Source organism: Triturus cristatus, chromosome 1_1, assembly GCF_964204655.1.
Source record: "Triturus cristatus chromosome 1_1, aTriCri1.1, whole genome shotgun sequence".
Classification (NCBI taxonomy): Eukaryota; Metazoa; Chordata; class Amphibia; order Caudata; family Salamandridae; genus Triturus; species Triturus cristatus.
Window position 1 is genome coordinate 1179145385 of NC_140579.1, and position 18520 is coordinate 1179163904.

Consider the following 18520-nt stretch of genomic DNA (forward strand, 5'->3'; position numbering starts at 1 on the left):
AACAGCAGGGTGTCCCGGTTGGCGTATTTTAGCAATCTAGCAGTCACCGATCTCGGGCGTTTGCCAGGGGGTGGCTTCTTTGTCAGCGCCCGGTGCGCTCTCTCCACCAAAAAGCAGGAGGACAGGGAGTCGCTTGGTATGAGGGCCCTCAGCCAATTTGTAAGGAAGCGGTCCATAGATGGGCCCTCGCACCCCAATGGGAGGCCGTCAAAGCATATGTTGTTGTGTCAGGCTCGACCCTCAGCATCCTTGACACGGGGCGCCAGCTCTCGTGCCACCACTGTGCGCTTATTCCCTTTTTTGCAGGGAGGCCACGGTATCTTCCACAGTGGAGACACGAATCTCAGCCTCAGTAATATGGTCCACACCCTTGCAGAGGTCTTGTCGTAAGAAAGAGACCTCGGTCCCCACCGCTCCAATCTTCGCATCCAGGGTATCTCGTGCCTGGGTGATCGCAACCAATAGCGCTGCGTTATCAGGGACCGAGCCACTGGCGTTGCCTCCCCCTGAGCCACCCGTGGTAGTCGCAAATTGGTCCAGAGTACTCTGCCAGGGGCCGGGACCTGCCTGTTTACCCTTGCCTATATTGGATGGCAGGGCGCAGGGGGAGACGTTCTGCAGAAAGCACCCCCTCTCGAGCAGTGGCCGTCCTGCCCTTACACGGGGCTCTATGGCAGGGCAGTCAGTCCGGACACGACGGCGTCGGGTAATCCACTTAGGACGCCCCACTAGACTCCTAGAGCAGCTTCACAGAATCCAACCTCCTCAGGCCATAAGCCGCACCAAGCCTAGCTCGGCGGCCTCTGCAGCCCTAAGAAGCTGGCCAAGTAATGGGATCAGACTCGCCGAACCACTGGCCCACTAGTCGCTTCAACTCATCCGCTCTCCCCGAGGTCTGAGGCCGCCGCCCCACTAGGATGGAGCCATGCAGTAGGGGTGTTGGTGGGGATTTGGTGTCTGTCATTCTCCTGGCTGTACTCTGACTCCCTTATTTCTTATGGCTTCTGCGTGGCGGCGTGTGGGGCCCATTTGGTTCCAGGGGGCCCACTATCTCCTGTTGCCCCTTAGTCGCTCTAGCCCTCTTCCTAATGGCACACAGGGTTGCTAGGGCCCTTGTCTTTACACCAGATGGTTTCCTCAGGTCCCCGGGCCTCACCCGCACTGCGCCGGGTGGCGTCCAGGGACAGCCCAAACTCTCCCGACCCGTCGCTGGACGCAGCCCTCTTCGTCGGGTCCCCAGCCTCTGCAGTGTGTGGGGGATCTCCCCGAGTCACGTAGGGCGGCCCCGCGACGCACACAGCACCGGGCCGGCATCACCACTTTTCGGGGCCGCAGCTAGCCCCTGCACAATCTGGTCGCGTCTGCCCACAGCAGCGCCCCCTCAACTTTGGGCAGATCCTCCCGCCAGTTTGCAGCCTCTGGCTATAATCGCGGCTCTCGCCGAGAAACAGCGCCGCAGCAGTCCACGGATCAGTGGCTGCGTGGACCAGGCCACGACAACGCCTCCGTTTTCTGCGCCTACTGGCGCTGCCCCAGACGGGACTAGGTCTGACCCACTCGACCAGCTCTGCACAAATTGATCGCTAGGATCCAGATTCAGGAAGAATTCCGGCGGATTTCAGCTTAGGCGTCATGTTGGCTCGTCAAGCCACGCCCCCCCTTAAGGGATATTTTTTGTATATTTTGACACCTATACAATTAGCGGACAATCACAGCATATAAAATAATAGAGAAAAATTGAAACAAGTTGAAATCATCTAATTTAATGGTATTATTGCATTTATGTAAAGCTTTACCCCTCTAATTCCCTCCAATATTTTGCCTCAAACAAGTGTAGATTGTGCGTGTTTTGCTGTGCAAGAACTGTAATCGCTCTTGCAATACATGCATCCATCTGTTATTGCATAAAGCTCACACTCTCATACTTAAAAGAGAAATCTATTACAACACAATCACCTAGTGCATTAGACTATCCACTGCCCCTGGTTCTTTGTTAACAAGCATTTGCAATGTTAATAGTTCTAGTTTATATCAGAAAATACCTTATTAGTTGCTGATAATTTTAGGCACTCAGTAAGTCATCACACATGTACTTTGTCACTAGTCCCTTTCACTCATATAAATTCTTCCACTCACTGGCTCATTCTTGAATTGACCCACTTATCTATGTGCATTAAAATGGACATACAAACTGAACAAACACAAGGAAGAAAAATGTAAAATAATTAAAGTAAAGGGATTGTCTGGAAAGCTGTGAGATGCTAAAAAAAAAAAGGAAAAATGTAAGGGGGGCAACGAAAGTAAAAAATTGAAAACTAAACAACTGGCCCACAAGCCCAGGCACTCCTTTTCAGGCTGATGTGTATATGTGATAATAAAAATATAAAATGTATAGCCTCTGACAAATCTTTCTTTAACGAACCAATCATGCCTATAGCCTGTATCACTGGTTTGTTGCAAATGCCAACTCAGGCCTACTGTATTCTACAAATGCTTTCCCATAACATTTATTATTATAGATTTATAAAATAACAAATATGAACTCAATTACAATTTGCAAAGCAATATTCAACCCTTCCTCAGACTTTATACCAATAGGCTGACCAGATTTTGAGAAGCAAAAACTGGAATAGGCCAGACATAGAAGTAGGACTAAAGGCTCACAATGATCAAGGTACATACTTGGCCTGTTCTGTTTTTTGGTGTAGCCTTGTAAATGTTCATAATAGGTGTGTGTGTGTGTGTGTGTGTGTGTGTGTGTGTGTGTGTGTGTGTGTGTGTGTGTGTGTGTGTGTGTGTGTGTGTGTGTGTGTGTGTGTGTGTGTGTGTGTGTGTGTGTGTGTGTGTGTGTGTGTGTGTGTGTGTGTGTGTGTGTGTGTGTGTGTGTGTGTGTGTGTGTGTGTGTGTGTGTGTGTGTGTGTGCGTTCCTGTTGGTACTGGGTAGGTATAGTTAGAACCAAGTTTCCATAGAAAAGCATTTTTTGGTTTGCTTATAACTTTAGCACCGTTCGACTAATCTTCTCAAAATTTATCAAAAAAATGTTCTTCCACCTCCGCTCCTTCCTAATACGTTTTGCAGTACTTCGTCAATCGGGGGGCCGAGTAAAAGGGGAGGGCGGGGCCAAAAATGCATCTCCCTCATTAATATTTCTGTAGGACAGTTAGACACAGCTACATCCCAAATTGCTGAGTGGAATTACACCAAATTTTGCAGAAAGCTAGATGTTGGTCCAGAAAGCCTGCTTTTTTTGTGACTCTGTATAAATCCATTCAGTGCACTGACCACTGGTGTGACTGTCTAAGGCCCTTGAAAGTGTGTTCCCTACACTGTATTTGCTTCACAAAGCGGGGAGGATTGGAGGGTCGGTAAGGAATCTGCAGCTTGAGTCTCTATGAGATAAGGTGTTACCGAAGGTAAATGACTTGTTCATCTCATAGACTTCTAGCCACACATTCCTTACCTCAGACAAGATACTCAAGCAATACCTCCTCAGAGGTAGGACTGTGAAACCAATAAGATTAAAAAGTCCTGCAGGACTGAACGGGCAAAGATCCTGTCATGATGGACCTGACTGTCCTGGCAGTAGTGCTTGGTGAGCATGTGCAGTAATGTCCATGTTGCTGCCTGGCAGATGTCCAGGACTAAGGCGCTGCATGCATTGCAGTGGTAACAGCCTTGGCTGTAGTGGAGACAGCCTGCAAGCCCTCAGGGAGCTGCTTCTTGGCCAATGTGTAGCATATCTTAATGCACAGGACTGTCTGACACAAGATGGTTCTCTTCTATACTGTCTTCCCTTTTTTTGCTCTTGCGTAGCTCACGGAGAGTTGATCGTCCACCCGGAATTCTCTTGTGCTGTCAAGGTAGAATGACAACGCTCTTTTTGGATCCAGCCAATTGAGTCTCTCCTATTTGGAGGGATGAGGTGGAGCAAAGAAAGTAGGCAGGGTGATGGTCTGGCCTACATGTAATGGAGTCACCACCTTCGGAAGGAAGGAGGCAGGTGTCTGAAGGACCAGCGTGTCTGGATAGAAAGTGATGTAAGAAGGGTGCACTGGTGGTGCTTGTAACTCACTGACCCACCTGGCCGATGTTATGGCCACTAAGAAGACAGTTTTTAAGGTTAATAACTTGAGAGGGAAACTGTGGTGCGGCCCGAAGGGTGTACACATGAGTTAAGCGACAACCAAATGAGGTCACACTAAGGCATTATAAATGGTGTAGGGTGAAACAAATGTTGCAGGCCTTTAAGGAGCCTAGCCACTATGGGTGACTTAAGGAGAGAAGGTTGGTGCGACAACCGCTAAAATGCAGATATGGCAGAAAGGCAACCCTTAACTGTGCGCAGAGCAGAGCCCTGCTGGGCCAAATATAATGCAAACAGCACAACTTGAGATCGGGATGTAAAAAGGGGTCAGTATTGTGGTAGGCACACCATGACACAAAATTGTCACAAGAGCAGGCGTATATTCCGATTAGTAGAGGGATGCCTGTCTGCTAGAATAACATTACAGACTGTGGGACAAAGGTCATGAGCTGTCAACTGGGCCCGCTCAATCTCCATCGCATAAAGGTGGAGAGTGTGCAGATTCGTGTGGAGAACCCTCCATTGTTGCTGCGACAAAAGATCCTCTTGAAGAGGCAGCCTGACTGGATGACCCATAACAGACTCTCCGTGTCCAGTCTGGAGCCACAAAATAACTTGGGCCCAATTGTTCCTGATCTTCTTGAGAACTCTAGGGAGGAGTAGTATTGGCGGAAAGGCATACAGGAGGCCAGAGCTCCACTCGAGACGAAAAGCACCTCAGAGGGAGAGTTACAAACGACCTATCCAGAATAATTCTTGTCATTCCAGGCTGCTCATTTCTAGTCCTGATGAAGACCCATTTAGCACACAACTAAAAGGGTCAAAATGTTGCCGACCTATATGTTGTGCCCCACATTAAATCTGAAGCCTGGCATTAAGCATAAAAAAAAGCTGAAACTGTCGGACATTTAAAGATTTTCTTAAGAGAAATGGGCACTGTACTGATGTCAGGGGCGTAACACAGGCCCCCGCATCACCCGCGGTGCGGGGGGCCCCCAGCTGCAGGGGGCTCCCTCAGAACAGAACTACGGTCTGAGGCTTCCGGATTTTTTTTTTTTGTAAAAGATTTTTATTAATTTTTCACACCCAGGGTCCTGCAGACCAACATTACACATATGACCAGCAGACGAAGAATCCCCCCTCAAAATACGCATCAGGAGAAATCCGTTCCACTGCATTCCTACCCTACATCCCCCACCCACCGCCCCCTCTACCCCCACCCCCCCCAGTCAGTGTGCCCGCAGTAACCCCTCATCAGCCACCTTCCATCTGGCCCTATGGCCTGAGACGTCCCAGCTCCGGGCAAACGGGCAAACCCCTGCTAGTATTCAGCCCGAGAGAGAGGGCCCCGCCGTGACCTCCCTCCGCAGCCCTGTTCCCACCTGCGCTCTTCAACCGCTGCCCAGGTAGAGTGCAGATAGCAAGTCCTCCATGAGTGTAACTAAGTGACCCCGTCCTGCATGTACTCCCCCGTGGCCCCCACCAACCCCGTCCCAGGTTCCACTCCCCCATCCACGTCTACAGAATCCCCATCCTCCACAGCCTCCACATTCCTCGTCTCCCAGGAGCGCAGCTCTTCCACCAACACCCCCCACGCCCTCGCCACATCCAGCGCCTTCTCATTAGCGGTCCGCCTGGCTATCTGAAGCCGAAGCGTCCCTTCGCTTCCCGCCCAGGCCAGGAAACTCCCCCTCCATCTCCGAAAACTCGGGCCGGGCTTGGCCTTCCAATGCAGAGTGAGCTCCCGCTTCGCCAGTATCAGCCCCAAATCGCAAAACTTGCTTGTGACTTTGGTGCGGGGGGTGTGCGGAAACCACAACAAAAGGCAAGTCCCCATCTCCACCTCCAACTCACGGTCAGTCACCTGATTCAGACACGCCACCACATCCGCCCAGTACGAGCCCAGGCCCCGGCAGGACCAGAACATGTGACCAAAATCAGCTCCTTCTACTCCGCATCGCGGGCATGGCGACTGAGAGCCTCCAAAATACCGCAGAATTTTGACCGGAGTGAGGTAAGCCCTATGAAGGGTGTAAAATTGGATCAACTGGAATCTAGCATTGCGTGTGCCCTTCCAGGCCCGCCGCAAAAGCTGTGCCCAAGTCGTCTCAGGAATGGGCCTGCCAAGATCCCCCTCCCATTTACCCCGCAAGACTTCCAAGGGTGCCAGCCTCTCCGTGGACAGCCGTCTATACACTGAGGCTTCCGGATAAAATGCAGAGTGGGGGCCCCTTTGTGTACATTGCAGGGGGGCCCTTAAACTTTCGTTACGCCACTACACTGACTGATGTAATTGATTTTTGTCAACAAATACGTTGTCTGTTGTTTTTGTGTTTGTCACTTGATTCCACTGCACAAGCACTTCAAGTTTGTCAGTTTCTGATGCAGCCTTTTGTATCTTGTTTCATGTAACCTCGATAGAAAAAACAATGAACGTAGGAAGTCAGACCCATGTGTGCTGTATTCAGTGATTGATATTAAATAATGAAAAGAGAAAGTAGAAATTGTAATATTGTGTAAAGAAATTATAATTTCCCAACAAACCCCATTGTTGCCGTATAACATGCCAGGTTCTGGGGGACACAGGGTCACCCCATTGTAATTAATGGTCTTGGAAACCAGCATACAAAACTGCTGCCATTGCGCATTATCTGTCACGGTGAACAGATTGAACCAATTCTCTCCACACTGCTGAAAGAGACCTTTCACCACCTCTGGATGGAGACGCTATTCGTGATCTGCTAGGCATCTGTGGCTGAGTTCATCTGCTCCATCTGTTCTGGCGTTCAGAGTGTCCGCTAGGTTTTGAACCACCAGGGAAATGCCCTGACATTCCAGACTTTTCCAGAGATACAGGGCCCACAATCCCACCCTGCCCTGTTTGTTGCAATACCATATGGCGGTGGTGTTGTCTGTGAACGCCTGCACCAGTCTTCCTCTGATCGAAGGAAGAAATGCTTTCAGTGACGAGCAAGTTGCCTGGAGGTCCAACAGGTTGATGTGTAGCTCGAACTATCTCTACCTCAACAAGGTGGCCGCTCCAGCGCAGGAGCGATGCATCTGGTACTACAGTCAGCTCTAGTTAGGGAATGGAGAGTTGTCTGCCACTGACGCAATCGCAGTTCATTAGCCACCCCTTCAGATCTTTTATAGTCCCCGCCAAGATCTGAACCATGCTGAGGAGATTTCCCTGATACTGGGACTCCAGGTCCCACTGCAGAGCCTGCATGTGCTATCGGGCATTCTTCACTAGTAGGATGTAGGAGGCCATAAGGTCTAACAGCCTCAGAGACAGTCTCACCGAAATCCAGGATAGAGGCTGAAATATCGGACTCATAGCCTGAATTTCCTGAACTCGCGGCTTGGGAGGATAGACCCGAAACTGCACTGTGTCCAGAATGGATCAGATGAAAAGGAGTGTCTGAGAGGGAGCCAAGTGTGACTTCAGCACATTGATAGTAAACCCCAGCGAATGCAGCAGTTCTCACCGTAGTCTGAAGGTGTGAGACGACTGCCTGTGGCTAGCCCGCCTTTCATAGCCCATTGTCGAGGTGGGAAAGACCTCCGCAGATGAGTTGCAACCACCACCATCACTCGTTGTGAAAATCCGAGGGGATCTGATGTGGCCAAAGGGGAGCACTGCAAATTGAAAGTGCTTATGGCCCACGATGAACCGCAGGTAATGTCTGTGCACAGGCAGGATGGTGATGTGGAAATATGCCTCCTGCAAGTCCAGTGCTACGATCCAGTCTCCCGGGTTGAGGGCAGACAGGCTAGTGTGAGCATTTTGAATTTCTGTTTGCTCAAGAAGAGGTTGAGAAGGTGTAGATCTAGGATAGGACGTTGGCCTCCGTCCTGTTTATTTGGCACCAGAAAGTAGCGGAAATAAAAAACATGACCTACTTCTGATGCAGGCACTCTCTCTATGGCTCCATTGGCCAAGAGAACCTGCACTTCTGAACGGATCAAGGAGAGATGGTCATCCATCAGCCGATTGTTTCTGGAAGGCATGGGTGGTGGTTTAGTCACAAAGGGGGGAGTAGGTCTTTGGAAAATCTTGAAGACCCAGTTGTCTGATGTCAATGATCTCCAGTGGAGTTGCTGATAGCGAATCCTGCATCCCATTCAATGCCCATGGTGGTTGAAGTGCCAACTAAAGAGGCTTGGAGGCAGTGGCTGCCGAGGGAGTGGTGGACTGACTCAACGCTGGCCGTCTATCCCATGCTTTGAGTGGGACCCGTGCCATAGGCCACAAAAAGGCGGTGAAGCTTGTTGACCATGGTGGCTAGGAGGGTAAGGGTGCGGCTGGAGACCCTTCCCATGGCCAAGAAAGGGGTGGAAGTTTGTTTGGGCTGATGAGGGGCCATACAAAAGCCCAAGGAACTGGCAGTAGTTCTTCTGTTCTTAAAGCACTCCAGCGCTGAATCTGCCTTCTCTCCAGCGAGAGCTATTGAAGGGCATGATTGGACTTCCCCTGAAAAACCAGTTGTTCTCAGCCAGGCATGTCGGCACAAGGCCACTGTCGAGGAATTTGCTCTAGACAGCAAGTCAGTCGTGTCAAGCCCACACCATATGGTGAATTTTGCTGCATTTCGCCCTTCCACAATAGCCTGGGTGAGCATGGCTTTGTTCTCTTCCGAGACCAAAGGCAGCACATACGCATCCAAATCCAATATCGTATGGGAATAATGACACACGGTGTTCACCACCGCACTGCTAGTTGGGTGAATGTCAAAGATGTCCAGCCTTTTGGATTCCCTCTCTGGTGAAGTGGTAGGGAATGTGCCAGGTTTAATCCTGGATGTGGAGGCCTGGACCACCAAGCTCTCTGGGTGAGAAAACTGGGATCCCCAGGAGTGGGGCAATGGTGGTGGGCAATTGTCCTATGCACAGGTGCCCCTGTGCAGAGCTTGGACCAGGCTCCACGTAGGACATCTGTAAGGGCTTCATTGAGTGGGAAAAGGGTTTCGGAAGAGGAGACTCCCGGCTGAAGCACTTCTGTCAAGAAGTTAGTCTTAACTGCCACTGTGGGTAAATGAAGGTCCAAGACCTCAGCCCTAAGCACCACAATCACAAAAAAGGGCTTCCTATTCCATAGCCACAGTAGGAGGAGAGACCAGACCAGTATTGAGTGAGGTTTCTAACCCACTGGCTGCCGCCAGTTCCTCATACCAGCTGTACTGTGACTGTTATTCTTCAGGGAACTGGTAACCATAAGGGTCCATAGTCACCTCTTATTCCTCTCCCTCTCCAGGCCTATGAAGTAAATAAGGCACTGGCTCCGCTCCGGGATGCATGGGCTCAGTCGGCGTAGCTCTGGCTCCGTGTCGGAGTCTGGAATAACAATGGGGGCAAGGCGGACGGGGGCTTTGGCACTGGAGTGAGCGTCAACAAAGGTCTCTGCCTCGCCACATCGCCTCTCCGGATCCAGTTGGGGATCTTTGTGGCCTGACAGGCGCTACGGACGAACCCGCCGATGTGGATCAAGAAGGGGCTCTATCCGCATCCATGGGGCTCATAGGCATTCCAGAGGGGCAGCACCGGCCATATATGAGGCTCATGGTCTCATAAAACTCTTTCCACTGGCTGGGTTCGCCCCAGCTCCGGGAAAATTGGGGAAGCGTGGAGCAGACCTGGATGCAGGTTCCACTGACTTGTGGGGCCTGGGTGCCGATGCTATCTGGTCAGAAGACTTCGACAGACACGGTGAAGTTGAAGATGTCGTCAACTTCTTGGCCTTCCTATGTTTGTGGAACTTACTGGACTTCCCAACGATTTTGAGTGAGCGACGACTGTTGGGACAGGCTCCGCCAATGGTCACTGGACCTTCCGAACTAACAGGACCTTGAACGTTGGGAAGTTGACTGACGTCAGGGGCGAGGAGGTTGAGGGAGTATTCCCTCAGCACCTTCGGGTGCATGCCGCAACAGTCCTTGCAAAACTTGGAGTTGTGGTCCCGCTCCAAGCGCTACAAATACACCAAGTGGGGGTCTGTCACTGACATCTGGGACCAGGTCAGAGCTATGTGGCGCGGAAGGGAAAGAACTGACTTCAGCGTGCCAAGGTGGCACATACATGTGTAATGTGAACGTCACTTCCAGCGCTGACGACGCCATGCGGAGCCAAACTGCGCCACCTACCGACATTCAGGGGAGCTGCTCAAAACTTTTCTGGATCCAGTCTGACGCCTGGGGATAAATCTACATTCAGGAATCTGCGATTAGAAGTCTCTATCAGATAGGGCCTGTTGACTTTGACATAAACCTTTCACCGTAAATGAGTCAGGCCTACTGTCTGTCATGCCTTTTCATAATAACCAGATCAGAACGATAAGCTTGATCATAGGGATGCCACCATAACAAACTCAGTCCTTCTGTATTCAGCATAAGCTTTCTCACCGAGCAAAGCATGCAATACAATAATTATTTTTCAGTAGAAGCACACAGCTTCTGCCCAGTCAAAATCTGTGTATTGGGAACGCCAAAGCCCTTCTCTCAGTAGAGCTGGTTAGAACTCTTTGTCTGTTGATCACATTTAGGTCAGTGGCAGCTGCACACTCTCAAGCCAAACCTAAAAACTGTATTTCTGGGGTGCAGGGTACTTTCAAGTCCAGCTCCTTAATAGGATAATATTGAGCTTAAGTCTGGAGGCCTGCTGCTTCCTAAATCCAGAGATTAATTTCAATCAGATCTGGCTGAGTCTGAGATTTAGCTATTGAAAATACCCCCTGGGTAGCTAATGATAATGCTCTGTCCCAGCCATTCCTAAATCAGACGCTCTAGATCTCAAACAAAAGGTCTTGGATCTCTTGCAAGGGTCAGGTCTGGTGTGATTTCAGATAATAATCAAAATGTAATTCAGAAATAACAATATTTTGATGTGTGGTTATTGATCAGGAAATGTCATTGCTTTTTGATTTATATGCCTCTTCCTGGTAATTTCTAAGCCTAGTGTTCCTAGTGCTAATAGATTTCAATATTTGCCTTGACAGTTTTAAAAAAAGGACTTAAGGATTTCAAAATGTGGTGCTAAAATGCTGATAGTGCTTAAGTTGTAGGTGCTAGAAGCATGCTTTCCAAATAAACGGTGTCACATATTCACATCCCAGCCCCCTTGCATGGCACCTCTATCCACCCACTCGTTTCCTAAACCACAGCAAGAGGAAATTAGCCAGTTAATCAACTCAGTTGCAGACAACTGGGGATTAGTACAGCTATATTATGGTCTTAGAGCTGTTGACTAAGAATCAGCTTAGAAATACCTTTAAATAAGCAGCTAGACTAGACATTTATCTTCTAAAATATGACTAGCATATGAAGAAATCTCTCTCAGCGACCTGTTTTACATAGATGGTAGACCTTGGCAAGAGACTGAACCTTTGAAAGAGTTTCAATATGCGCAATATAGGTGATGCTTGCCCAAGAATGTAAACATCTTCCCAGTAGGACCACACCCAAGTAAGATCAAGTAATAAAAAACACTGAAGGAGTGCGGTCTGCTGCATTGCCACATCGGATTTCAATGTCACTTAATAGCTTACACATGCCTGGGTGATATTGGACATTTTGAAGGAATAGGAGCTGCTCGTTGACATGATTTGTGACTGCTCTTTGCAGATAGTTCATGTTCCATGAAGGTTGGGCAGTTGAAAGAAGTCTTTTTTTTAAATATTACTAGGCCATTCTCTGTATATGACCATTTTCTCTGCTGCAGGACTGGACACAGGGAGATGCAAAACTATTTTAGAGTGTGGAACCAGAGAGGTGATTCACATCCCACCCTCTTACTATTGGCTGCCTTCAGATAGGAAATTAGAAATGCGGCTTATAGAGACATTCGTTCTCATTTTCATCAGCTCTAGTACTTATGATGAGCCTACAGTCTTGATTATGGTGCTGTCATCTTGCAGTTAAGCTACTCTCTGTTTGCAAGACCCTCGGTTCAAAGTGTTTCCAGACCCTTACTAATTATTTTACTGTTCCATCTACAGCTTTGTGAAGCTCTCATCCACTTACAGTATGCTCTGTCACAGTCTATTTTCATTTTAGAAAGTGGCTGAAAGCAGTTTCCAACCCTTTTTTTAATTGCATTTGTTGTAGATTTATGTTGTTTCTAGGTTTGTTATATTTACAGTAGATCTTGTCTTTATTGTAGTTAAACACTGAATCGTGTCTTATTTTAAAATGCTACGATGTCTTTGGTTGGGTTTACAAATAGATAATAAATATCTGTCTCTGATGGACTAGGGTGTTATACGTCCTATCACAAGACTTCAATAATTTGCAATGGTGTCAATTCCTTGTTAGGTCAGGCCAGCAGTATATTGCTGTGAAGGTCCCTTCTCAGCTCACATAAAGAGATTTGGCTTTGTCAGTTAGCTTTTTCTATGTGTCGTTACTGTATTCAAAAACTTTTACAAGGTCATAAAGAATCTTTCCATCCTACTATTTCATCAAGCTTGGACTTTGTTCTAGAGATGTTTGAGGCTTCTATCACTAAACCTATATTTGGATCCCTTGAGGTCATCTGTGTACATTGAACAATCCTTTATTTGCTATTACTTTAGCAAGGTACGTCAGAAAATATTTCCTTCTGGTAAACCCCTAATTGCTCAATATAAATTAATAGTTCTTGAGCATAACTCTTCCTTCCTTCCTTTATTAAGTGTTTTCTTGATTTCAGGTTAACCAATTTTGTTTTCTTCCCGTGTTGGCTGATATAGCCCTCTTCTGCACTAAATTCTTCTCAAACTAGATGTCGGATCACATTGCTCTATCTGGAGAATACCAGCACATTGCGGAAGTCTAGTCTGCTTTTGGTTGTCTTGATTTTAAATTTATTTTAGTTATTATATTTTTGTGCCTCTTATTAAGGACTTTATCTTCAAATACATTGTGCACCACCTTTTATTCTGCAATGCTTTGCTTTTGCGACCTCCCAAAGCAGTGAATTCAAAGGAGAATCCTATATATTCCTTAAATTGAAGGTGATATCAGAGTTTACTTACTTGTAATTTTCATCCCAGAGGTTTTGAGGTTCCTGCTGTGCCCTTTGTTTTATATATTTTTTTTAGCTTTAGATGCATCCTCAGAAAATATCAAAGGGAGAGAAGTCACTAGGATGTTTTGTCCAAATGACTGCCGCTTAGGAATTCAGTGTGAAATCTTGGAGATACGGCTTACCTGTACAGCCTACTGTTTAATATACTTTTGGGAATTTTCATACCCTATATAGTGATGGTACAGGTATGATTACTCAAGCATGGGAGCTCCTGTTCCAAAGAAGTAACTAAATATTTCAGGCTTTCTTTGCCAGTACCAGAAGAGTAAATTACTTTGTGACTGTCCCTTGATTGATGGTTATTTGTTTAACATCAGGTGGTTTCTAGACGTTTTCAGCGTTTCCTACCAAAGCCTTTTAATTCCCATGCCACTTAGCTGATTATTTTTTACATTTCTCATTGCTTTTCCAACAGCTTGTGTATATGACTGATGCCATATCTTCACTTCTGTGGAAAGACTGTATGATCGAACTTCACTAATAACACAGTTACAAAGAGATTAGGCATATGTTTCCATCTTAAGGACGGGTCATGAAAGGGAGCTTTTGAGTTAAACTATTTCCTGGTGGATATCTTCTCTCTAGCACTTGCGCATATTAACCTTCAGAAAATGCCACTAAACAGTTGCCAGATTTAGAGCACATACTGAATGTGACTAAGATCCTTAAACACCTGTTTAGGTAAATGTTTATTGTTCTGTGGCGATGCTTCTCGCCTTTATAATTTTCAATTTCTTATGCTCTATTTAAGTATATGGATGTGTAGACTATCTATGCTGGAGAAATCGGTGTAACAGACCTGTGACAACAGTTCTCCTTTGTGGATATTTTCTACGGAAATGCTTGCAGCCCTCCCTCCCGATTGCATATCCCAATGTGATGGATCTCTGAGTAAACAACCTACACTCATTCAATTTTGAACTTGTTTTACATAGGGTTGCAAGATTTCAACCCGATCCCTATTAAAATAAATCTGTAGGACTATTTCTAGAGTTCCATTGTTACATCTTAGCGGCTTATTACTCTAATGCTCAAGCAGCTGATTCTATTTGTCTCACTTTTCCCTGTATCACACTTTATAGCCCTCTTAGATCACTTCATATCACCATAAGCACCTAGTGATCTCCATCCTGATTTATTTGAATTTCCTCTTTCTTCCACAGGCATTAGTGGAAAGCATTTGAATCCTTAGATACCTACAGATTGCGTTCAAACGGGAAAGATAGGATGCTTGTTGAGAAGGATGTGATACAGGCAGACCGGGAGAAGACTAAGTTACTCTCTGCTAACCCTTTTTCCTGTTGAAATAATTTTAATGAACCAGACAGCTACCAGTCTGTTGTGTTCTTGCCACTCGCAGACCCCACCTAAGTGCCCCTTCCATCGCAGTCAAGCGCGCATTCCAGCATAACATGATTCTTCCCTCCAATGCCCCATCCGTTGCACAGCTTCCCTCCAATTCCTGCCGGTTAATTGCTCTCCTAATTGCCATGACTTTTATGTCCCTTCTTATGGCTGCTCAGCCCTCACTTCATCTGTGACAAGCTTTCACCCACCCATCTATGCCATGCCAGCACCGTTCTTTTTTAATTTTAGTTCATTGAGCACCTCTGCCCAGTACCTCTCTCATCACTACCGAACTATCCTCTCATGCTGCTCTCACATCCCGAAAAAGCCACTTCCCTGCCATCTTCTTTGCCACTCTGATCTCTGTGCAGTGTGTGCCCGTTCTCTTCCGACTCTCATCGGAACTCTGCTGGACCCCCTTACCCTCCCTATCGATCAGCTCTTATATTCATAGCGAGAGCCTCTAATTTCCCTTTCTAGCAGCCAAATCATCTATGCCAAGCACGCACTGTACTATCCAAGCTCTCCTCAGAGCTCGCCAAGTGCAGTTGGTAGTAATTGTGCCTAGCCATCTTCCCTAGCTGTCTTGTTTGTCACCTTTGAAGTTGAGTACACATAGAAGGCATTGAACACGCGTCAAAAAGATTAATTAGGTATCTTTTGTAGGTCTTATTGCTTTGGTACTGTCAGCATGCTCATATTAGATGTCCCTTAAAGTTGAGCAATGGCAGAGATTGAACTTACAAGCAGAGACTCAAGGAAATTGGTTTAACTATGTATTTGAAAGAATTGAAAAAAAAAACACACAGAAGAATAGTACGTTTTTCCAGGAGAATTGTTATTACAAATAGCTGTCATTTGTGTTGGGGCCCGTATGGCTGCAAAACAAAGTAAACCACGTATATTTTCATGGTTTCTTTATAAAGGGAGCTAATTCACAAAAGCCCCACCACGAGCTTTTTTTTAAAACCTGCCCTCTTTCAGTATGCTTAAGCTGTCATTTCAGGAGGTCTGAATAATCGGCAATCACTGCAATACAACTCTGTTGCCCAATAATTCATTTGCGCTGTAGAAGCAGGCCAAGTGAGCAGTACATTTCCATCTTACACCTGCTTCCTAGAACAGTATTTCCCAAACTGTGGGTCGTGAGCCCATTTTTTGTGGGCCGGGAAAGTCCAAGCAGTGAATAACGATGCCTTTAATATCTGCATTTATCTTGTCCCATTTTCTGCGCTTCAAAGACAGAGGTCCAGTGTCAGGCTATGTGTTCTGACAAATTGCTGCTTATTTGTTTAACATGGGGATTGTTGTTTACAAACTCCTCGCTCTTTGTGGTTAGAGAAAAATGAGTAAAGTCAATTATGTGATAATCTTGCTGGGGTACTCGAGGGTGAAAGGAAAGGCTGTAGGACGTAATTATTTCGTAGCAACGCATTCTTAATGCCTGTAAATGAACTATACACATTCAGCACTTCAGAAAGCAAAAATGAAGCACTTTTTTGTAATTCTGAAGTGTGAGGGAAACGGACATACTAATAGGTGCAGAACAAATCAATTCACCTTACTTGGTGACGCACAAATAATAAATATTCACTGAAGCCCAATTTCCACACATCATTATTTGTGGGCGATATTGTTCTATCACTAAAACTGTATGTCTTTGCAAATTAAGTGTCCATTTTAATGGAAAATGTGCTTTCTGTAAGTGACGGTGTGCTACCACATGATGCTTTAATTGCTTTAAAAAATAGCCTACCTTATGTCCATTAAAGGTAGGTGGGTCATAAAAGTTTGTTGTTCTAAAAAGTGAGTTGTAGTTCTAAAACCTTTGGGAAGCACTGTCCTAGAAAGATCACTCATGCGTAAGGAGGAGAAATAAAGGCCTGCCTGAAGAAATAGGGAAGAGCATTGCAAGAGTCTACCCCATAGCAGGTAGAACAGCATTTTAGGATCTCATTAATAACAGGGAGGAGGTTTTCCAACACTAAATTACAGATTAAGAGCAGCTATTCTAACCAGTGGTGGGTGCGGGTCGAATACCAATAGATCATTCTTAACAGACGGGCAGAGTTACACATTCAGTGTTATCCTGTCTTCCATATACATACATATATATATACACACACCGTTTCCTGCTTGGTGTCACAGAGCACGTAGTAGGAGACTGAAAACAGTATTTTAAGGGTCACATATGGTATACTAGCTGCTTCATTACCACTCCTGCCTAACATGCCTCTCATCCCTGCAAATGACCTTTGCTCTTTATGCCAATTAGCCTTTACCATGCTTCACAAGTATCCATCCTAAGTGCATCCCAATCCTCTCAAAATGCTACCTTCTGCTCTAATCGCTCTAACCCGTATTTTTCCATTCATATTAATCTCTCATTTAGGTCTCGTTCAGGTGTCGCATGAGATGCCGTTTTCTTTTGTAATATTTCTTAATTACAAACCTTGTTTATGGATTTAAGGGGGACAGGAGAGGTTGCCATCGGCCAGCAAGCCATCCTTTCAGTATGTGCAGAAAATTTAAATCTAATTCTCAGTATAGTCACTTTTAAGTCTGTTCTTTGAGAATGATGAATGCTTGCTCTTCTTATTTCAGCGTCGTAGAATCCTGTTTTCTATGGTAGTTCAGTTTAGGAATCCACTGGGGAGGGTTGCTGACTGCCCAAGTAAGACTTCCAAATTGCCTTTAGGCCACAAGGGAAATGATCGGTCAGTTTTGTACTTCCCACAAAAATGCTTTACGTTTAGCCCTGCTTTTCCTATGAAAATAAATCAGCTTGAAGAAACGGCATACCTCACCAGTGGTCTACAATTACTTGGAACAATGGGTCATGCAGAAACAGTCATGCGACATCTATAAAGGGTGGATGGGGATAGAGAAAAACATTATTTCACGGCCGCCTGGAATGTCAGACCATGTGACCAGAGATCCCATCCTTTTCTTTTTGTTTAAACAGGTAAAAAACCCGGACCCCCTGAAAATCGCAACAAAGGTAACTTGCTCATACCTACACCAGCCGTGCTGGCACCTATCTGTGAAAAACAAAGCAACCAAATAACACACATTACTTCCCTCTCCTTCCCATGAGTCTGTGCTCTCTGTCAATACGCCAGGACCCTCTCGCATTCTTGTCTGGAAAAGGGTGTAACAAGTATACTCTGCAGTAGGATCCTTCAGCTAGATTGGGGCTTCCCTTCTGTTGGCAATATGAGAGGCTACCTCATTTTAATGACTTTTGGGTGGAAAGGTCTGCTGGGCCACAGTATTTATTATTTGGTCCTGCGAATAATTGCAACATACAACAAGTAGCTTTTCCTGTGAACATAACTTTTTGGTGTAAAAAAACGGATGTTGGAGATATTAGTAACCCATAGAAATCCCTCATCTGTTTGCCTATATAATCTGTTGGCAGAAGCACTTTCGATTACGGAGCAATAGCAGAATGAATGGTTTGGAGAAATGTTTAATAAGATTGATCCTCAAAATTGACTATTTGTTGATAGAGTAACCACTTGTAAGTTAGTAGGCAATGAATCATCTGTGGAAAATATTTTATACAAGTTATTTATTGGCAACTCTGTTGGGGCAAACATCTGTGTTGGAGAACTGTTAGGCGATGATTTGATTCAATCTACTCAGATATACATTTTTATTAAAACGTTACTTTAAATACAAGTTATATTGAAATGCATTCCCAGCATAAGCATAAGTGTAAACCTACTGGAGAATACAGGAATAAATGTCCCAGTAGATAAAAAATTAATCCCCAGTAGATTCCACATAATTCATTTTGCAGTGTAACATTTAATGTGCTACTTAATAATTCACAAACCATTAACTTTCAACAATCTAATTCAGTAGAAACGGCAATTCCCAATAGGTTCTTCAGTGTATGTATATTAAGCATATTTATCCGTTTCTCAGGACTGCACATTAGTCGAAAGATCTTACATGGGCTCAAACTTCCAGGGATGTACATGTTTACAAATGGACTAAATGGGGAGTTGGCGGGGAAAGCA

The 18520-nt window shown here is 45.9% G+C and overlaps 1 protein-coding gene across 8 annotated transcripts in view; it reads left to right on the top strand.

The window, feature by feature from the left end:
- The window catches only part of LOC146871815 (plasma membrane calcium-transporting ATPase 4-like), a 1579909-nt gene that overhangs the window by 1205490 nt on the left and 355899 nt on the right, over window positions 1–18520 (top strand). For 4 of the 8 annotated variants that reach the window (XM_085651731.1, XM_085651670.1, XM_085651714.1 and 1 more), the window contains exon 8: window positions 17458–17493. The exons of the other annotated variants lie outside the window; for them this stretch is intronic. In XM_085651731.1, coding sequence (XP_085507857.1) covers window positions 17458–17493 — 36 coding nt within the window. The remainder of the gene's footprint in view (window positions 1–17457; window positions 17494–18520) is intronic. 8 annotated transcript variants of the gene reach the window in all.